General features: G+C 30.3%; 2 protein-coding genes across 2 annotated transcripts; both read left to right on the top strand.

The window, feature by feature from the left end:
* Positions 1 to 1,828: 1,828 nt before the first annotated feature.
* LOC139425261 (general transcription factor II-I repeat domain-containing protein 2-like) lies at positions 1,829 to 2,323 on the top strand. The gene has a single exon (XM_071179219.2). It carries the CDS (start codon positions 1,829 to 1,831, stop codon positions 2,321 to 2,323), a length of 495 nt encoding a protein of 164 aa, XP_071035320.2.
* A 29-nt stretch (positions 2,324 to 2,352) lies between these two features.
* On the top strand, positions 2,353 to 3,225 carry LOC107439995 (general transcription factor II-I repeat domain-containing protein 2B-like). Its single transcript, XM_016052755.3, has one exon. The coding sequence runs from the start codon at positions 2,353 to 2,355 to the stop codon at positions 3,223 to 3,225; it is 873 nt and encodes a 290-aa protein (XP_015908241.3).
* The last annotated feature ends 20,751 nt before the right edge of the window (positions 3,226 to 23,976 follow it).

Here is a 23,976-nt window from a genome sequence, read left to right as displayed (position 1 = left end):
AAACAAAAAAAATATGTTCTATTTATTTATTTTCTGGAAATTAAAAAAAAAACTTATCAAATAAATGTTTATCTCTCAAGCGAGGACAATACTAAACAGTATAAAATAGCTCATTCTTAAAATTTTTGGAACTTCCTAATAACCCTTTTGTGCAGAATACAATTTATTTCAAAGACCTCTAAACTTTTTCTCAAATACAAAAGAACCTCTTAACTTTTCCAACTTTTAAACATAGTTTTACAACTTTCTGAAGAAATAATAATGGAAGAAAATTTTAACTATTGAGAACTTTAAGAAAGAACTTGAATAATGCTCAGAATAGAAATCTTTAAGATGATAGTTTCCATTTTTTTTTCAAAAGCATTTTGCAAAACTGTTTCTTAGTCTCTCTTTTTAAAAAATAAAAAATAGTTCTTAAATAAAAGGGCATAAAATTCTTTTTTGTTCAAAATATGTATCTAAGGTTGCAATAAAAAAAATTAAAACAATATTGGCTGGCATTGTTTAGGGAAAACGTTATGATTAGTTTTCAAACATAAAAAGAAAAAATTTATTAATTTATAAAAAGGAGGAAAAATAGCATTGTCAGAAGTTTGATTTCAAAATGCTTTTACATGTCTTCAATTTTTTAATAGCATATTAAAAGAAATATTTATCATTATACATATTGATTTTTGGTGGCTGTTTAAGAAATTCGAAGATTTGTTGAGAAATTTGATTTGTAACCTTTATTAGGGAATGCCAGTTTCGGAATATCAAAATATTTTCATGGAACATTTTAAAAATATTGCAATGAGACTACATTATAGCGACGCAAAGTAATTCATGAAATGCTCGTATATGCACTGAGAAAAAAAGTATGGTCAAAACTATAAGAATATGGTAAAACTTATCGTGTTTCTGGTTCTATGGAAGCACCAAAAAGTCGGAAAATTCTTATTGAAGCGCTTTGTTAGTGGTTTTGGTAAAATTCACAATAAAATATGGTTTTATAATGTGTGGTAAAATTTAGTAATTTTAGCATGATACCTTAGAGCAGGGGTCTCCAAACTTTACAGCCTCAGGGCCATACTGATTACTCCAGTAAGTTCCGAGGGCCAAAACCATATTATCATTGTTGCCGGTGGTAAAAAGTGAAATAGTCCACTGATGAAAAAAAAAGTCCGAAAAAGTACGCAACATTTCAAAAAGGCTGCAAATTGGACTAAAGTCCGCAAAACGGCAACACTGCATATTATTAATTTTCCTGTCATTATCTGTAATTTCTAGATTAGTCGTAGAGTACGAGCCATGAGGAGTAACGTGACACGACATCTGGTGGACACAAGCGGAAATAAGTAGTACCTTCTATCGCTAACAGATGGTGCTAATAGCACGTACAGAATAATCTCGTTGGTTCGAGAAAGTTCTGGTGTCTTCCACTCACTTCTAGATGGCAGTAATTGGAATATATAAGAAGGCTAGTGGCGCAACCACAAGTCGGTTCCTATGACACTGTTGTGAAATAAAATAGTGCGTACCTCCTTAAAACGTGTTTTTGCGTGTTTAAGTTTAAGGCATCTTTGTAACAGTATTTTGATTTGAATTGTTGCTTTTATGTGTGATTTAGTAGTATGGAAAAGAAGAGAAAAATAGATAGTGAACACAGAAAATTCAAAGATCAGTGGAACATTCAGTATTTCGTAATTGAGTCCAGTAACAAGGCGCTATGTTTGATTTGCAATGAAAGCATAGCCGTTCTCAAAGAATATAACGTCATTATGAAACAAAACATTTTCAAAATTACTCAAAATATACAGGAAGTTTGCGGACAGAAAAATTCGAAGCTATGAAGCGCGGATTGAAATTGCAGCAATCTTCATTTACAAAACTCAAAACTGAACAAGAGGCTGCAACTCGTGCCAGCTTTCGTGTGGCTCTTGAAATTGCAAAACGTGGAAAACCATTCATCGATGGAGAAATGATCAAAGAATGCATAATTGCAGTAGCCGATGAAATGTGCCCTGAAAAGGTAAATTTATTAAAAACTGTCAGTATGTCAGCAAACACTGTGGCTCGAAGGGTAGAAAACATCGCTGAAAATATATCCTCTCAACTGTTCGACAAAAATGGACATGTTGAGTGGTTTTCTTTGGCCTTGGATGAGTCAACGGATGCGTCAGATACTGCTCAGGTGTTGATTTATATTCGAGGAGTAGATAAAAGCTATGAAGTGTATGAAGAACTTCTTGATATGTATAGTATTCATGGCACAACTACTGGTACAGATATTTTTAAAGGAGTTGAAATGGCCATTAAAGGAACCTTCGATGGAAAAACTTGAAATGTATTATAACTGATGGAGGCAAAAACATGAGTGGGAAAGATAAAGGAGAGGTCGCTCTTGTGTCAAAGGCTGTAGAAAATGACGGTGGTTCAAAACCATTAGTCTTACATTGTATCATTCATCAACAGTCTTTGTGCGGAAAATGTTTGGATATGTCTGAAGTTCTGAAACCAGTCATATCAACTGTTAATTTTATCAGATCTTTTGGGCTGAATCACCGACAATTTATTGCAGAGATTGGAGAAAATGACTTACCTTATCATACTGCCGTAAGTTGGCTTAGTTGTGGGAAAGTCCTTCAGCGCTTTTTTGAACTTCGAGCAGTAATCGAAATTTTTTTGAATGAAAAGCATCGCCCTCTTACTGAATTACAAAACAACGCATGGCTGTGGAAGTTAGCATTCTATGTTGATTTGACAAAACATGTGAACGAACTGAATTTGAGATTGCAAGGAGAAAACCAGCATCTTCCTGATTTATACACTAATATCAAATCACTCCGGAAGAAATTGATACTGTTTCAATCACAACTACGAAGTAAATGTTTTTCACATTTTAAAACATGTGAAATATTCAGCCACACCACTGAGACTGAGTTTCCTATCGATTTTGCAATCGAAACTTTGAGTGCTTTGAAAATAAATTTTGATACTCGTTTCTCGGACTTTGTTGCCTTTGCGAATCAAATTAAGATTTTTCAGAATCCTTTTAATACTGACATTGAAACCCTAGCCCCGGAATTTCAAATGGAAATGACTGATCTACAGTGCAGTGATATAATTAAGAATAAATATCAAAACTCATCTTTGTTGGAACTTTATAAGAGTCTTCCACTGATACAATTTGATAATTTGCATAAATTTGCTCGTGGGCTGCTTTCTGTTTTTGGTACTACTTAATTTGTGTGAGAAGACCTTCTCCAAAATGAAGTACACAAAAAATGTTTACAGATCTAAATTAACTGATGAGCATCTTAAATCTCTTTTAATAATTGGTACAAGTAAAATTAGTACACAACTACAAACTATTGTCAGTGGAAAATCTCAATTACATAAATCTCAATAGTATTTCATATGTCATTATGCTTGTTATAAGTTATGTTTTTATTCAAAATGCATAAAATGTTAGTTGGATTCATTTCAATAATTTGTTAGTTATTATATACTGAAGTTAAATTTTCTGCATATAATACATGTCTTTACTCATTACAATTCTGTGTTTTTTTATCCTACTTATCACAAAAACAATAACAATAAGCCTACAACAATGTTATGAGTAGTTAGCCCATGACCATATCAATGTAGATGTCATATTAATAATTATTCAACATAAAATTAGAACACTTCAGTAAACTAAATTTAATTTGCTATAAAAAATATGTTCTCTATAAGGAGTTTTCAAGTATGCTAGCTCTCCGCGGGCCGGACAAAATCTGTCCGCGGGCCGGATGTGGCCCTCGGGCCGTAGTTTGGAGACCCCTGCCTTAGAGCATGACATAAAAAAATTTTTTCAGTAAAATTTAATTTTAGGTTAAGGTACTAGTTTTTTAAATTTCTTAAAAGCGCATTTCGTAAAAATTTTTCTTAGTCTCTCCTTATAAAAAATAATGTTCTTAAAATAAAAAAAAGAATGAAATTCTTTTTTTATTTAAAATATATATCTAAGGGTTACAATAGAAAATAGGAAAATTCATCGGCTGACATTGTTTCAGAAAAACATTATGATTAGTTTTCAAACATAAATATGAAAAACTATTCCTTTATAAAAAGGTGGAAGAATAGAAGTTCAATTTTTAAATAGTTCTACATAACTCAAAATCTTTTTCCTAGCATGTTTTTAAATAAAAAAGGCTTACCATCAAACATATTGAATTTTTGTGGCTGTTCAAGAAATTCAAACATTTAATCAAACTTTTGATTTTGTACCAGTATTAGAGAAAGCCAGTTTCGGAATATCAATATATTTTCATGGAACATTGTAAAAATACTGCAATAGACTGCTTTAAAAACAATGCAACGTAATTCAAAAAACACTCATATATGCACTGAGAAAAAAGTTGGGCCAAAACTATCAGATTGTGGTAAAACTTATCGTATTTCTGGCTACATGGGAGCATCCTATATCTCTGTAATTTTTGCCGCACCGCTTTATTAATGGTTTTGGTAAAATTAACCACAAAATAATATTCTATACTCAGTAGTAAAATTTGATAACTTTTATCATGACACATTAGAGCATGGCATACAGTACATTAATTTTATTTACCAAAATTTTTCTAAGTCCATTCGTTATGCACCACATAAGTCGAGACAACGGAATCTAACATAGTTACAAGTGAACATTTGAAAGAGCCATTCATGCCCCTTTTCGATCTGTTATAATTCATGAATATCTTAAGATAATTAATAATTAGTAACGAATTATTAATTTAATTATAACTGGAAAAATTTGTCGATAAGACGCAATTCGAAATTACTATTTAATAATTAATGTATGCGTCATCTTACAAGAATCGTACAAATCAACGGTACATTCTGTAGGTTTTAATTTTGTAAAGATTCTTCAGAGTGTGGTGCATGAAAACCCTTTTTTCTGACATGTTTACTTTTTAGTGCTGTATTTTCATCGAGTGTGTGGGCATTCACAATAAACCAACACCGTAGCGAATAGAAAAATAATCAAATGAATATTTTAAATACAGTGCAATTTTTGTTTTAATTACCGGAAATATCATTTTTGTTTAATCAGTTATGTCTTTACCATGTAAATATGTTTTTTAATGAATTGAAGAACTTTATACACTATTGAAATGAATTATTCAGATTGCATAGTAAATTAAAAATATCAATAATTACACTGAGGAAAAAAGTATGATCAAAACTATAAGAATAGGGTAAAATTTACCTTATTTCTGGCTCTATAAAGACACCAAAAAGCTTGGCAATTTCAAGCTTTGGTGTTGAATGTAGTCAAATTAAAAGTAAAATATGGTTTTATAAAATGCGATAAAATTTGTTGAATATGATAAAATGTGATAATTTTATCCTAATACTTTAAAGTATTAAATAAAACCGTTTATTCGGTTAAATTTACTTTTCAGTATTGTAGTTTCGTACTAAATGTGTAGTAATAAGAACTATAATTTTGAAAATCAGAATTTCCGATTAACCGTTACAGTGTTAACGGAGAAATTACCGAATGAATGATTTAAATATCGTGTACTTTGGTTTTATTAACTAGAATTATGGTTTTAATTTATCCAAATTTTTTTCTACGTGTAACAGTACAAATTTAAAATTTTTTAAACCATTGGTTGAAAATAATAATTCAATATTTCAAAAGAACCAATATCATGATTAAATAAAAGAAAATGTGAAGTCTCTAAAACTTATTGCCTTGACGCTCCAAAAACGTTTGTTAATTACACGAAACCATTGTTAACGAATGCAATTGCAAACTGTTCATTTTTAAAATGAACAATTGACAAAGAATTGTATATATGGGGAAAGAACCGGAACATACATTCCCAGAAAAAAAAAATTTTTACAAGTAAAAAATATTTTACAGCAGCAAAAATAAGAATTCTCATTCACAATAAATTCAAAGTTAAATATGTTTATTCAGTGAGAAAAGCTAGATTATAAAATTTCGTCCGTTCTTTTACACATTACACAGTTGACTGGTTTTACTTAAACTTGAACTTTTTCTAAGCTCTCTGGTTTAAGCTTCTGAAAGTTAATGAAATTTTCCAAACATAACGAACTTAATTTCTTTTGCTATTTTAAGTTAAATAAGTCCTCATCAACATGTTTTTTTTTCTGAAAACAGACAGCATGAACAAGCACACATGCGTATTTAACGTACACACATCATCATCATTCTGTTAAACTAAAGTCGTCCATGGCATTCTTTGACTGGACTACCTTTGAAATTATTTATGACGTCATGTCAGTTTCAATTTAAACTCCCATAACTCAACTTCTGTCTAGAGTAGTGCTCAAGAAAAGATAGTTTTTGAAAGCTGAGTTTCAAACTTTTTAATATGTAAATATAAAAACTCAAGTTTATTTTATATTGGAAGCTTTTTTTTGCACAAATAACATTCTTTTCACAAGGAATAAAATTATTTTTTAATATAAAACTTCAAAACAATATTATTAAATTCAACAGTTATTCATATTATACAAATAAGTGATAAATTTATTCACGAGGTATGAATAATTTTCAGCGATATTAATCCATAATACTTATTCATATCCTCTCTAAATACTATTTTAGTTAAAATCAAAAATATTAAAGTGTCTGAATATATGAGTGTTACTTTTTAATATCTTTCCACACCGATAGATGGAATAATGTTACACAGATCCTAGTTGGCTTATCTTGAACAAATATAATACTGAATGTAGTTTAAAGTAAAAGTGTCAAAAGTATCTTTTTCAAAAGGAGTCAATTGAAATATAATTTTTTTTCAAAAAATTTAGCGCAGGTAAAAATTTACAAAATGTAACTTTTCAGAGAAATTTTTCGTAAATACTAAATGTATCTCAAAGCAAAAGTGTAAATGTATCTCAACTAAATGTATCTCAAAGCAATCTCAAACTATCGTTATTTCAATATATTTCAAAACATTTCATTTCTTTGAATATTTATACTATCTGAAAAATACAGATATATTACGTATAACTTAAAGTAAAACTGCTAAATTAAGTATTTTTCAAAAAGCGTTATTTCTAAAAAAAAAAACGGATGAAATGCTTTGACAGTAAAATATTTCTTCGAAATTCACATTTTCTATAAAAAGATTGCTTATTTATGCAAAGGCTTTATTTAAATAATGGTTTAACTCCCCTTATTAGACACCATTAAAATTTTCATTCTAAAATTATAGTAAAATAAGCGGCAGCAGTCTGTCTAGCCACTTAACCGCAAAGTTTACGGTAAAAAAAGTTTTAACTTTTACGGTTTTGAAACTGTGTTTAACTAGTTTGGTTAAGATATATGGTTAAAAACATGTTTACAAAACTATGCGGCTTTTTCATGATTCCAATCCCGTAAAAAAGACTTTGAAATGGAAATGATAGCCAGTTTTTTTGTTACGTGATGGGCATTGGAGTTCGAATGTAGCTAAGTTGTGTTCTGTCAAACGAACAGTGGAATGTGGTTCATCTGGTTGTTTCACCTATCCTAAGAGATGGGAAGTACTTTACTTTTTGTGTTAAGCAGCCTTATGGTAATGCCATTCATGCACAAATGAAAGTATCGTATTCTAATATTCCAGGATCACAAATTAGGGATGCAGAACACTGTATACTCTTCATGTGTTGAAAATAATGGAGGGAATATTGTGGTGTCAACTTTGGGACTCGAACCCCCGTTCTCTCGGTTATGGGATTTTCAGATTAGCCCTCTCGGCTATAATCGGTACCCAGCTGCAAGAATCTACATAAGCGGTTTCATTAGGTGGGCCTAGTTGCCACAATAAATTTCTGTTTTTTTTAATCGTATTAACTGGAAGCAGTTAATAAACGGTTTTTCTCGCACATAACAGTTTGAATACCATTTAATTTAGGGTTACTTGACAGTTTATTAATGTTAAAATAAAAATGAGATAGATTGTCAGATAACCATTTTTTCTGAGAAATTTTTAACAGTTAAAGAATACAATAAATCTCATTTTCATGTTTATTTAAGTTATTTCTATATTGTTTTGAAACTAATGCGCATCCAACTTATTTCTGATACCAAAAAGACTGCCCAAAAAATCCCATTAGATAGGAAAAACAATATAATCATTGCATTTTTAGGCTCTGTATCTAAAATTGAAATATGGGGAAATTGGCACAATATTTAAATATAGTCTCCATACATAAGTGACAATTATTACGGCTATCAGATGCAATTTATTGAAATTACATAAAATTGTTATCACATTTTTAAACGAACTAATAAATTGCACTACTGTTCCACTATACTGAATGTAAATAAGTACTGAATCTGATAAATCACAATTGACATAAATATTCATTTGAATTAAACACTTATTTAAAAACAGCAAAATACTTTCATTTCTCAGATATATTAACTAGCCAGAATCAAGAGATTATAGGTTATTTTAAAAGTCGAAACAAATAAAATATTACATTTCACTTCAGGTAGAAAAAAAAATGTATCTTGTCTTCTGAAGCATTATTTTTTCTTTAATAAATCTCGTTATTCCATCAATCTTTCTTGAAAATCTCAAATAAGAACAATCTCATTCAACAAATCTTTTACCTGTTTGTTAAAACTTTTTACATGAATTGAAGAATATGGTTTAAAAGTCAGTTTGATCTGTTTTCGAACTAAAGAAATCATCTCTAGTTCAAGTATATAGCGCGTATTTAGAGATTTTAGAGAAAAAAAATGAAATCCCAACATCATTTTAAAATTGTTTTCCTTGTGAAACATACTTTTTTTAAAAAATGTTTTTGTGCTTAGTTAGTTTCAATAAAGACATATCCATGTTTTATTGCTATTATTGAAAGTCAATAACATCAATGCTATAGCGAAATACATTTACGAGCATAATATATTCTATTTTTAGTTAGTAGTGTCCTCCTTTCATTCTTTAAACCAGTTTCTCTCGTTTCGGCAAAGATTCTAACAGAGTTTCACCGATTTCGACAATTTGTTTTTATCTTCATACTATGTTTAAGCCAGTATGATTACATTCATCTGGCAATTTTTCGTTCTGAAATCAATTTTTGCGAATCTCTGCTAGCAGATAGCTATAAGTTATGTGTGGGAATAAAATTCAACGAGTTTCCTAGCATTTTTGTTTTTAAAAATGTATTCTCTCGTAAGCTTGGGATTATTGAAAGAAGCCAAATCTTACTGAATCTTGAAATATAAAGAATCAAATTTGTTATTAAAAGACTAATCTTATTATTATTTGTTATTTTTTATTAATTTATTTTTAATAAAAATGTATAACGTGTCCGATTACTATTTTAATTTTTGATAAAAATTATGTTGAAAATCGTATCCCTGTATTTTATTTCATAACCGTCGTTGAACATCCGACCCAGTTCTTAGGTTTGCTACTAATGTTCAACTACGTAGGATTGTAATTTTGAACCCAATCTAGAAGACAAAAAAAACTCCTGTATCACGTATTCGGAGAAATTTGCCTTGGTGGAGGATTTTTTGATGGAACTAACTAGCATTTGCGTTACATGGAGAGGTAAACCACGAGAACCTCCCACGGTTGGACTGACTGCTAAGGGTCTCTGACCCATGATCCGTCTACCACAGAGGATACTTAACGTCAGCACTGTGGTTGGAAACTTAACGTCAGCAAGTCTGATGCTGATTCGTATCGAAAAGCCATCGCTGGGTTTCGAATCCTGTTCATCTCATTGGAAGGCGACCGCTCTATTCCCTGGGCCATCGCAGATTTAATTTTGATCTCATTTTTTCTCTTATTATTTTTTGAATATATCTCTAATCAACCTTTCTACATCAAAAATTAGTGATATTATGTCGCCGCATAAACAGAACTCCACAAATAATTTCTTTGACAAATATAAAAGTTAACAAATATAAAAATTTACCATTGATCCAACGCTCGCTATTGTAGTGTCTTATATTTTCCAATAACTACATGTTTTTACAATTCGGGAAAGTCTTGGCACCAATAATATTTACCTTTCGATCAAACAAATCTGTGGTTGTTATAAAAAAAGGCATTTAGACCATTGAAAAAGTTACATTAAATAGTTAAAGTAGTTTCTTGCAGATGGGTACATATTATAACCACAAAGGCTAATCTGTCTATCTCATGATTGACAAAACGGGGGTTCGAGACCAAAAGTTGACACCACAATATTCCCACAATTTCCTTCAAAGCATGAAAAGTTTCCAGGTCCTGTACTGGACTATTAGAATACGATACTCTTATTCATGCATAGATGACATAAAGCTGGTAAACTATCTCCAATGTCCAGTTAAATTTCTTTCCTACGGTTTTGAAATCATGCTAGTTATAAATGGTTAAAAAAAACAGGATACTTTTGAATTTATGGTTTTTTAACCATACTAGTTTTAGCGATTTCGAAACCATAAAGGTTAAAAGTATTCTTTACTGTAAACTTTACGGTTGATAGGATGGAAAGACTGTTGAAGGTAGGTAATTTTACCATCATTTTAGAATGAAAATTCTAACAGTGTAGATTTATAGATACTATATAGCTATAAGATACTCATAGATACAATAGATATTAATAATGAGATAATAAGATACTAAAAACTCATATTAATATCAATGATAGAGGCAATAGGAATTCAGCTGTTACATTGAATAACTGAACCAATTGACCGTATGAGATGGCTAGTAATTAATATGACTTAAATTTTAACTATTACAAGATATTATCGATATTAATTGGTAACGGTTATAAGCAATACATTTCATGGAAGGTAATATAGAAACCTTTTCCTCAATCTCGCATTTATTAATAAATAAACAAAAGTTACAAACTGCATTTATGGAACTTTACAAATTAATCAGAAATAATTATTAGGAGAGATAATTTAAGCGAAATGAAATTAAATTATTCAAATGCCCTTAATACATTATTTTCCTAAGAAAAATAATGACGAGATTTAAAAAATAGAAAGTTTATTGAAGCAGAGGAAACAAATTTAACACTTGAAAGGATAAAACTTTTTTCGAAGGTAAGAAAATTTTTCGGATTGCAAAAGAATTTAGATATTTTTTATAAACATATTTCCAGGTACAAGAAATTAAAAATGCACTCTTAGTCATTTTGACTTTTTGCTTGAGTGTTGTGTTGAGAAAGTTAAAGTTACTTATTTTTGGAGTAAGTTTATAATTTTCTGGAACAATTTTATCTAAATTTTTTATGGAACATAGAGCCAGTAAAAACAGTTGCGTACATACATCCAATTTGAAAATATTCATCCTTAAGAATGGTTTACCGAATGTTTGAAGAATTCCAGTTAATTTGATATTATTTCTGCTTTGTATAACATCTATTAATATGATTTTTAAACATTTTCCACGGGGAAAGCTGACAGGACAACAGACCAGCAACATTCCTTTGATCTTTGTCAACAGATTTTACAGTATACTTTAGAAATCTGAAAACTTTTCTGTGACACTGTCCTCTAAGTTATTACAATACGTTCTGATACTTCTAAATTAAATTACTTAAAAACGTTGAAAACATAAATTAGGTTATGTTCAATAAATGGAAAGTTAATTAAAATACACGAAAACAGAAATCAAGAATATTTAATTTACTTGATATCAGAGAATTCTGTTTACTTAAATGTAAGAGATATGCAGAATTTTCTAAATATAATTTTATTATAAAGATTCATTTTCAACTTGGAGAATTTTAAAAGGGTCTTTTTTGCCAAATTTTTTTTATCTAAACGCGTTATTCAAATAGGCAAATTCAAAAAGGCAATAATGTCAAATTCTTCCATTCTTTGTATGAAACATAGATAAAAATAAAATGCGATTCTTCTACACAAAAATGCACTATTTTTCGCAATTTTTTTTTATTTATTCATTTTATGTTAGTTTAACTATTTCTTAACAACAATAAGAATATTTTATATTGCAGCATTAAGCAGTGCATCTATTTTGAAAGTAATTTTCGTATAACGTTCTATATTTTAGAATAGAATATTATATTAAATCGTATTTTTCTTGGCTTTTCATCGCATCATATTAATACAAGTTTACAAGAAACATTACTTTACCTACAAATAAAAATATAGAAGAAAATCTTATAAAAAGAAAACAACTTTTCGTAGATCTTAGGTCCTTACATTTCAGATTATTAGGCTGCTTGGTTAGGTTCAGGCTTTTAGAGAAAAATATTACTCTAAATATTTTATATTCTTTTGCCATGATTTAAAATTGAAATACATGTTTTAGCCTTTTGAATCAAATTATTTTTTTCATGAAAGGGTAGAATAACTGATAATAGGTATTCTGAAATCATGCTTTTCATCCATGCATTGAGAAAAAAGGAATGGTTAGAACTACCAGAAGATGGTAAAATTTAACGTTTTTCTGGCTCTATGGAGACACCAAAAACCACGGTAATTTTTACCGAAGCGCTTTAGTAATGATTTTGATAAAATTAACAATAAAATATTGTTCTATAATCTGTGCTAAAGTTTAATAAATGCGGTTAAATTTAGCAATTTTATCCAGAAAGCTTGGAGCATGACTAAAAAACCTTTATTCAGCTAAATTAACTTTACAGTTACTAAATGGATGGTAAAAGGACATATAATATTAAAAACCCGAATTTCCGGTAAACCGCTGCCATATGAATGGAAAAATTACCAAATGAAAGGTTTAAATATAGTATATATTTTAGTTTAATTACCATAATTATGATTTTTCAACAGAAAACGTCTTTACCATGCAATACCAAATGGTAATTTTACCATAATTGTTATCTTCACCGTATATAATATCACAATAATATATTGTAAAATTACATGTTAAGTAACTAATTGCAGGTACTACGTTTTACAGATTATAAATTCTGCAGTGTAAGCTGCAGTATAGATACTGAACATATTTGGTCTTTAACTTCAGGGCTAAAGAGAATAGAAGGGCTGGTTCACTCCTTTGAAGTATCTCTCGCCGCGCCGATCCTCCGACGTCACTCTAGTGACGTCACTTAGGCGCAAAGCTCGCACTTTTGCTTCAAGAACGGAGCGTTTGGCCTTACTAGCTCTAACTAATATTGGATCATTTCTTTTTGCGAGATATTCTAAGACATTTGTTATTATCTATAATGACTTTCCTCAGTTTTTGCAGTGAATTTACAAGAATTTAAAACTATTATCGAAATGCCAGTTTGCGCGATTGCAACTTGCAAAAATTCTGATACAAAAACAAAAGGAAAAAGTATAATTTTTCGCGTGTTCCCTAAAGTAAATGAACAACTATGTAAAGAATGGATTCCGAAATGACACAGTTAGTATAAAACAGCAATACGTTTATTCTGTCGTAAAGAACTTTTATAAAAATTCATTATCTAAATAGAAACCACCTCGTTACTTCATAAAGAAAGGCAAGTGAAAAGAATTAAAAAATGGATAAAGTCAAAGAAAATTAAAATGTAAATAAAAATTATAAATAAAATATATAGTATATAGTTGAAATTCTCCTAATTTCATAACATATTTTTTAATGTAGTTATTCTAAATATTTATGATTTTTTAAAAAAATTATATTCTCTTCAATTTAAATATCTATAAATTATATCATCGTAAATTTAAATGCCTATAAGCAATTGTAAAATTTCTAATGTCATTATGAACCAAAATTATTATTTTGTTTCAGTAATTAGCGTTTAAGGTCGATGTTTCCTAATGATTAAGTAAGAACAAATTGCCATTAACGACATATTTTAAAATCAGGGATTCTAAATTTAACTTAACTTATCGTTATAAAAGAATATGTAGATAAAAAAAGTGTCGATATATGCCTTCATTTTTCTTAATGGTTAAAGTTAAAACTGAACTTTTTAAAATAAAGTATTTATCGTGTCATTTTCATCAACTAGCAAAACATTTTTATAAGTTTAAAATGGTTTTTTTTTTAGTATAATAACCAAGAAAGTTTTTTTTAACTATGTTTATGAACGGAAATAATGTGTTAATTACGTAAAGTTGAAGGCTAATAACCAGAAAAAGTATAACTTATTTTTACAAAGAGAAAGATGCAAAGTTATCATATCTTTGCTTGCGATCTCCGAGATCTGTGGACACAGTGACGTCATGAGGAGGGAAATCGTTGCTTCAGCTCTAAGAGCGGAGTGAACTAGCCCTTCTATTCTCTTTAGCCCTGCTTTAACTTACGCGGTTTTCAATAAATAAAAAAAAGGTTTCTAAACGGCGTTTAAATTGCTCTATACGTTTTAAAGTTAACCTATTTTAAATGTAAGCCATTTTAAATGCTTGTTCATGAAACCTTTTATTCTCATTTTAGTGTTAAAATTTAGGGTATGCAAATTTTATATTTTATTCGCATGTAGATTACTTAATTTGCTGTCTTCATCAGAAATACAGAAATTTTAACGCTAGAGATAAAATTCTTAGAAACAGAATAAATAAATGAAGACTTCATTCATTTTTTTTTGTATTTATAAATGCTTTTTGAAGTTATTTTTTATTGACTATTTTTTGATCATGAAGAGTGATGCAGTAATTTCTAAGAATAAATAGTTAAATTGGAAATAAACAGCATTTCTGTTTTGAATTATAACAGTAGTTTACTAATTGGTGTGGGTTATTTTAGTTACAAACTTTTTTAAATAAATGAAACAAAATAAAAAATTCCTTGCGACACAAGAAGAGCAATTATTGTATTCAAATTTTCAGTATTACCGTAAAATATGGTTAAAATAATTGCTTTCAATAATATGAAAATGCAACACAATTATTTTTAACAATCAGCAATTAAGCTGAATTCAAAACACACGCATTTTTCAGTGTACTTTTTTCCCTAAAGACTAACAGTGCGCTCTTCGTTCAAAGAAAAAAAGAATTATCTTAACGATTGGTTACAAAAAAACTTTGCAAAAATAAAGCTACACAAAAACTTGTATAAAGCTGTATGATTAAAATAAAATGTAAGAATAACTCAGCAAAAAGACAACCTATCTATTTATTACATTCACCATCAAGTGCAGAGATATGTCACAATTTGATAGCGTTTGAATTCCCCTGGTCTGAATATTAATTGGTATTTTCATTAAGAAATCTAAAAATACGCTTTAAAGGTGGTCTTTACGGAAAACTCTGCATTAATATTTTTTGTAAAGTAGACAGATTTCTCGGTGCTGTTTGCCAGTGTAATAATTTACGACAGAATCTTTCATTTGAGCCGTCGTGGTTCAGGGGATAGAGTCAACGCCTCCTAGAAGTAGGAAGGCCTCAGCACGGATCAATTTAGTAGTCCGATGTGACGAGGTTAACTGCGCAGTAGATGAAAAATAAGAAAGATGTCATTACGTTCGGGGTACTAAGTTGCGCAGTGGTTGAAAATACGTTTATACGTTATATTATGTCATTACGTTTGGACTACAAAAGGATATTTATGGTAACCCGTGCTGAGACCTGCTCTTTTCTAGGAGGTGTTGATAGAGTGCTCGCCTCCCAATGAGGTACGAATCTCAGAGATGACTGATAAAAAATCTGCTCCTGGCTCACACGCCGACCACAGTGACGTTAAATATCCTCAGTGGTAAACGAATAATGGGTTATAATCCCCTTGATGGGTTATAATCCCCTAACCATGCGTGGTTTTCGAGGTTTTACACTCGATGTAACAAAAATACGTGCTATTTTCATCAAAAAGTACTCCATGAAGGCTAGTTTATCCCAACACTTGATCCAGAAGCTCCCTCGTCTTTTGATTTGGGTTCAAAATAAGAAGGCTACGGAATTTAACATTCTTTGTCGAAAGCTTAAAATTGGGTCAGCTATTCAACGAAGGTCTTAAAATAAAATATAAAGTCTTTCGACTGAGCTGCAGTGGCTCAGAGGATTAAGCGTTTGCTTCTTAATGAGGTTTTCGCAGGCTCGAATCCCAGCGATGGCTGGTTGATACGAATTCTGTCCCCTACTTGTACCAACCATTGTGCTAACATAAAATATCCTTAGTGGTAGACGAATATTAGGATGGAATCCCCTTGTCGTTGGGCTAGCAGCGAAAGGTTTTCGAGGTTTTCTACTCCATATGACGCAACTGCTGATTAGTTCCATCAAAAAAGGCCTCCATGAGGGTAAGTTTGTCTCAATGCTAGATCTATGAGTCCCCTTGTCTTCTGTGCTGGGTTCATCATTACAACACTTCGGAGTTCAACATTGATATCAGTAAATTCAGAATTCAGTCGCATGTTCAATACCTGTTACAAAATGAAATCTTTCATTTGTCGTAAAAACCAAAGGACCATCCATTCACTTGACCTAGCAAATCACTTGACCATTTCAATGAAGAAATTTTGTACTATTTGTACTTGTAACTTAATTTTGTTCTCAGAAATATTTTTGTAAATTTTAATCTCTTAATGATTGAATTTGAAATACTGAATCTGAATTCTTAATGCTCATCAGATATTTGTGTTTTCCAAGAGTTGAATTTATTTCTTGACATTTAAAAATCTTTTGAGTATAAGTATTTACATACTTCCTAAAGCAGAGGGTTGAACTCAGATAAGTAGCTAGTTGAGGAGTGAATTAATTTTTGCTCACATTCTTTTCTTTGATTATTCTATGAGTACTGAAAATAGCTTTTTAAACAAAACAAAAACTAGATAAAAACATAACTGCCATATGAGATAAATAGCTATAATCTGCGCAATAACAATACTCTTTTTTAATCGTTATTGGATTATATAAAACTCATAACATGAAAATACTGGTTTATCACAATGCATAATGGCATCTAACATATTTCTAAGGCTTCTAAGCCACTTCCTTTTCCTTGTTAGGGCTTATAATGTTTAAAAAACTAGTCTTGTCCCATTAATTCTAATTGTCTTTTTATTAAAATAAATGTCAAACGTTTCTCATTATGTATAGAGTTTAACCTTCTTTTTCTTCATCCTCTTCTTTCTGACTTTGCTATTTTGAGGGGAAAAAATCTACTTTTTTCTTAAATTTTAGTGCTTAAAAATAAGAATTTGTTTGGGTTAACGTGAACTTTTACTAGGACTATTACAATCCAAGGATAAATTGATAAGAAAGGAGATTGAAATCCTATTTTAGTAGCAATAGATAGGGTAATTAGTATATTTTTTACTTATTATATATAATTTTAAGTCGGTTTACATTAGATTCTCTTTATATTATTTTAATACTTTTTTCTGGATTATCCACTTTCTGAAATAACATAACTACACGAAATTTTCTGAAAGGTAACATATATTTAAAATGAAAGATTTCAACAAATAATTATTTGTTCAAAACTTAGTACCATTCTCCTTGATATATCACAGATACAATAGGTTAGGTACAAGTGAACGTTTAGAAAATATATTTTTACTTTTAATCAAGAATCTACATATTTAAAGCTTTCGATAGAAGTAAATTAAGAATTTTTGCCATAGCAAGCCATAGATTCTCATAACGTTGAACCATATATTATTGGTGCAGAGAGCAAAATAAAAATACAGCTTTTTCAAAATAAAAGTACAATACCTCGGGAACTATTCGATCAATTTCGCAAAAATTTTGTATTATGCAATTTAAAATCGCATTCCTTAAAATGAAGTAAGAAATTGTAAGTCTTAAATTTTAAAATTCTTAAACAATTATTAAATAAAATAATAAAAAAGAAGACAGTTACTATAAGTTAATATTCATGTACATTTTTACTATATTTACTATAAATATTTATTATAATAATAATATTTTATCTAATAAGTATTCACGATAAGTTAGTGTTAAACAACTGGATTTCGCTCAGTTTAGCTCGGAGTTTAGGTGTGGTTTTACTTAAAGGCATTTTATTTTTTCAAAGTTGTAGTTAAGCTGGCCGTTTTTGAACTCGCATAGATAACCATTCAAATGAAAAAAATTCCCTCTTTCTCTCTCTCTCTCTGTATATATATATATATATATATATATATATATATATATATATATATATATATATATATATATATATATATATATATATACACTGAAGAGCCAAAAAAACTGGTATACCTGCCTAATATCGTGTAGGGCCCCCGCGAGCACGCAGAAGTTCCGCAACACGACGTGGCATGGATTTGATCAATGTGTGAAGTAGTGCTGTAGATAATTGACACCATGAATCCTGCAGGGCTGTCCATAAACCAGTGGGAGTAAGAGGGGGTGGGGATATCTTCTGAACATCACGTTGCAAGGCATCCCAAATATGTTCAATAATGCTCATGTCTGGGAATTTTGGTGGCCAGCGAAAGTGTCTAAATTCAGAAGAGTGCTCTTGGATCCACTCCCAGACATGAGCATTATCGAACATATTTGAGATGCCTTGCAACGTGATACCAGTTTTTTTGGCTCTTCAGTGTATATTTTGTTCATTAGTTCATATTGTTTAAGTTTTTTATGAATGCCATATTTTTTATGAATGTTATATCTTTTATGTTTTATTTCTATTTTCAATGCTTTTCATGTGTTGTTAATGAGTTATTGATTTTTTTTTCAAAAATAGAATTACAGGTGTTACTAGAACAGTGACCGGAACTAACGCACTACAAGTAACAAAACTACTATAGTCTCCATTGTTTTGTAGTTTGTAGGGTAATGTTGTTTATTTTTATAAAGTAGTGCAGTTAGCAATGCCATACAAAAAAATCTATATATATATTTCTCTTACACGGCACCAAAAAAAAGCCTCATTACAACTTCCCGAATGGCAACGTTAGAAAATTGACCTATGATTGCTGCTAAAAATGTCACATGGCAAATGTCACATGAGGTGGCTCAACATATAGCGCTTTTAAAAACGGAAAAAATAACCAGAGTGAGCATTATCAGGTTGTTCAATTCAGATTCATGCCCTAAAAACATGATAATATTTCATTTAAACTCAATTAGGAATTCATTAATTAATTGAATTGAGAATGCTTTAAAAGGCCACTGTTGAATTGATATTTTTCTACTGGGAGCTACCTAAACGTCTTAAAAACGTCTAAGTGTTTGTATTGAATGCATTGAATTTTTTTATATTTCGCGTTTATTTATGCATTGAATTTTCACGCTTTAAAATGCAGAATATTAGTGAAGCTGCTAGGGCTCTTAAACGTAATGAAACGTGTTCGAAGAGCCCAAGAAAGTGTTGAGGAATGTTACGGAAGACATAGATTGCAGAGATCAAGTGCAATATTAAGTATTGGCAGTAGTCAAGGGGAAGTGCCAATATCAAAACTCCCCGATTAGAAATGCAGCATGGCGACCTCCACATGGTATTTCTCGGGTAATGCTAACAGCCATGCGTTTTAGTTTATTGTATGTAAGACATCCTTATTTTGTTCTAAAATGTTAAGTACTTTATCACAAATGCTAATTAATATAGAAATTGATTTTAATAATGCTGATCACCAAAAAATATTTCATTTGGCGATAAAACAAATTTTTGTGTTCTTGAAAATGAAAGACTTTTTGAGGGTTATTATCTCACAAGGAAAAGTTAGGGTTTAAAGTTTATATTTTTAAATAATAAATTTTTTTTCTAAAACTTGCAGAATTTCTAGCATTAACTAATTTATTATACACATTTAGTTGAATTTAGGTGAGTAACTGCAATATTTGATAATTTATTTCGCTAATATGTTTCTCATTTAGCTAACGTTTTGATTTTTTCACCATGTACAATCTAAATAGCTAATCTACTTTTTTAAAAGCCAATAAGAACATTGATAGAATTCTTCTACATAAGTACAATGCTATGTCTTTGATGATAAAATACTATGTCTTTGATGATAATATACTATGTCTTTGTGCTAGAACATTGTGTTCATTGGCGAGCGAGCGCAGCGAGCCATGGTTCACGGCGTGATGCACATAGGATTGCGTAGCAATTCTCGGGGGTTGGAGAGCGTTAGCGAGCAGGGGGCGGAGCCTCCTAGTAATATTTTATTACGATGCCTGCTAATTACTCTTAACATTAGTTTAGTAGACAAACTAGGATTAACTCCACTAATTTTTTGAATCTCCTTGGTGCAAATCTTTCGCGAGTTAATCAACGGAACATATTTTGCTCTATATCTCTCGGCATAAATTACTTGTTTAACGGAGGAAAGATTTGTGGTAAAATTACTGTACTTTATGGTGAGCCTTGGTTGCTCAAGGGGTCGAGCATTCGCATTCCAATGAGGTAATCCGGGTTCGAGTCCCAGCAATGGCTAGTCGATTGGAATTCCGCACCCGACTCGCACTGACCACAGTGTTGGCGTAAAATATCCTCAGTGGATCCCTCTCTGACCAGGGGTTAGAGACCCCTTGCTGTCAGTCCAACCGAGGGTGGTTTTCGTGGTTTTCCTCTCCATGTAACACAAATGTGGGTTGGTTCCATCAAAAAGTCCTCCACGAAGGCAAATTTCTCCCAATACTTGACCCAGGAATTTCCTTGTCCTTTGGATAGGGTTAAAAATTACAATGCTACCAAGTTGAACATCAGTAGTCGTAAACCCAAAAAATTGGTTCGACAGTTCAACGACGGTTATGAAAAAAAATGCTTTATGGTAATAACATTTCTGGTAAAAAAAAACATAATTCTGGTTAATGAAACCAAAATATAGGGTATTTAAATCATTTATTTTGTTAATTTTTCCGTTCACATGGTAACGGCTTAAATGAAATTCCTGTTTTCAAAGTTATAATTCTCATCTTCAAACATTTGTTTACTAAATTTTGAAAATAAATAGTTGTAGTACTGCATTTGTAATAAGGTAGCTGTAGTTGTAGCTAATTACAAAAAAAATGTATTTTTTCCGATCACTGTGTGATCAGTAAAACGACTCCAGTGATCATTTCGAGCGCAAATCTACTTTGAGAGGAGCCAAGTTCTAAAATAATTATACCGGCTAACTTTATTTTTGTGACTTTTCCTAAATTTTTTAAACGTTCAAAAAACTTTGCGTGAAATTTAATTCAATGCATGATGGGTGCATAAAATTATAATTTGCTTTGTGTTTTATATGCATTACTTGAATAAAGCACTCTCCCCCAAATCGACACTGTTCAAGTTTTAAAGGTTATCCCTCTCCTGTTCGCTGTTGCTGTCCATCCCCTTGTAATTGCTTTCGCATTTGTCAATAGCCTCCGTAGCCTATTGAAGATAGCTTAGAGATATGAGCTTGCAACAGAATGATTCATTTACTCTATCATCCGAGAAAGTATAAATTTTTGTGAAAAGTTCTGATTTGCATTTTATCGCAGGGAAGCAAATAAAATTCAATAATCAGCTCTTGCCATTTAAAATTACTCACGTTAAAAATTTGTTCAATGCATGTAGGAAAAAAGGCTATGGAGTTTGGATGAAATTTTTGGCTGGCTGTGAAACTTAAGACGGCATATTTTTTTAACTAGGAGAAGACAAAGACAGAAGTATATTGGAAAGCATACAGTTATATAACTAATGGAAACGTTTTTAGGAAAGAAATGTTCTTAATCTTAAAATCTTTTCATGAAAGAAATCTCTCTCAAAAGACATTTTTTATATCTTAAAAACTTGTTTTCTCTTTGTGGATAAAAGGATTTTCAATAGTTGTTACAATACGGCAGAATTATGGAGAAATACCACCAACTGTTTAATTTCTTGCACTTAAAAAAATAATACAAGATTAAGGCATCTGACTAGTACAAAAACGTGATTTTGGGGAAAATTTTCGAATTTGAGTTTATTATAAATTTAGAATTCCTCTACTCTTAGCTTTCTAAAAATACTTTACATTCGTTTGCACTCCAATTATTTACAAAGCAATTTTTTGTGCAAGGTGATGACAGTGCATAGACTAATGATTTTAAGTCTTCAAATGCGTTTATCTCAAAATCAGATTTTTTTCGCATTTTGCACCATCTTAAACACGATATCTGACGCTGGTTTAAAATAATTGTCTGCAATTTTTCCGGAGTGTTTATGATTAAAGCACACATGTTTTGAACTACAGACTAAGAGGAAAAAAGTAGAATTTCATTTCTCATGCATATTTTTTTTTGCAAAGACAAGTGAGGAAATTTTTAAAAATTTATTGATTTTTTAACTGCATTGATCCCTGACTTAGTAGTATATGAACTCGCTTTTAAGGTAATAATGAAAAACCTAGTTGATAGCCTTCTAAATAAAAGAGTTTTTGTTTTAGGTGATAGGAATTTTTATAGTGTTAAGCACATATGCAAAAATTTCTTATTTTTACCCAAAAATTGGCCGCTTAGAAAAATAATAATATGTCTTTTTGCTAGTTTTATAAGTTTGTACACATAAAACAAATAAACTAGTTTTTTATTAACATTTAAAAAAAAGTTGTCGAAACTAGTCTGATACCCTAAGTAGCTAGTATTATATCAAAGCAACCTAAAAAAATGTCTGTCTTTTGTCATTAACTAAGGAAGTGTTAATATTGTTTACAATCCTAAAAATGCTTACAATCCTAAATATTGCTTACAATCCTGACTTTTTTCCTCAAATAAGCCGGTGGTAAACGGCACGAAGAATTTTAATTTTTCCAATAAACTTTAATTTTGCCAATTTCCCTGAATTTATTTTTAAATCGTATAACTCTTCATCAATGTCTCTAAAGTCCTTTGTTTTGAAATATTGCTTTGATTGGTATATTTTTCTACAAAAAGAAAACTACCCACTTGCCCGCCCCTGACTTTTCCGAAATTAGAACTGTACATGCTCTTTTTATCGACTCAAAACAACGTGAGCCCTAACACCAATTTGTGGAAAGTGTTAAAAAATTTTCGTTAGTAACTTTTATTAAAATTATGCGCTAATATTTACAAAGGTATGTAACTGTTTCATGGTGTTATTATATTTCCTGAAAATAATAAAACTTTTTTTAATATTTTAAAAAATAATACCATTAAAAATACAGCAGAATGTTGAAATTATTAAGAAAGGGCATTTCTAACTTCGAATAATGATATTTAAATAAAAAATCATCTATTTATGATCATTTCCTTATTGCGATGAAAATGACCGCAATGGTTATTCTATGTGGGTAATAATGTCTGTCACTCAAGGATATCAACAACATGTCACTTAACTAACATAATTTATTTGTTATAGAAGAAAAATTGGTTATCAAATTAGTCTTTATTTACGAAATTATTTAATCGTTAAATATCATCCTATACAAAATACAAAAAAATCTATTATATTATATAGAAGTGCAGAATAATAGGATGATAAGTAAGTAATTATTTTCAATCCCTCATCTAAGTAAACAAGGGCACCTTTTACTTGAATGGATTATGACAGACAAGCTTATTACATAGCTCTTCTAGAAATTTGTAGAGCCTATGCTATAACTATTTTTATTACTTCACACTCTGATAAGGTAAATTTATAAGTTTTCTTCGTTCGTTCAAGTGTCACTTAAATGCTACCAGTGACAGTAAGAAATTCTTCCGACAAAGTCGATATAAATAAGCACGGGAGAACTAATCTGACAGCTGGTGAGGTACACATAGAATTTTGGAAAACTACGGTATCTGAAACCGAAGCAATATTTGATAAAGACTGAAGATGCTATAAGTGTGATATAATGTATGGGTAAATATTTTATACTTCTTTGCATGAAATTAATTTTTAGAAATCTTATAGGACTATTTGAGAAAGTCAATAAAAATGTAAATAGAAAATTATAAATCGCAAGTATTATACTCTAATTTGTGAAAAATCATATTTAATATGAGTTTTAATTACACTTTTTATTTGATTGCTGTCCAATAATTATTTTTGTAGCCATAGTTAAGTTAGAATAAACTTGAGATTAAAAAAAGAGTAAAGTTAAGAGGAATTCAGTAAAAGTATTTCGTAGAAACATGTTAGAAACACGTAGAAACAATAAAAACTTCAAAAATATATAAATCGCAGTCGATATGTGTTT

This window comes from Parasteatoda tepidariorum, chromosome 6, assembly GCF_982258835.1.
Source record: "Parasteatoda tepidariorum strain Cologne lab strain chromosome 6, Ptep-v5.0, whole genome shotgun sequence".
NCBI lineage: Eukaryota > Metazoa > Arthropoda > Arachnida > Araneae > Theridiidae > Parasteatoda > Parasteatoda tepidariorum.
This window is presented reverse-complemented; position numbering and strand designations above follow the sequence as displayed.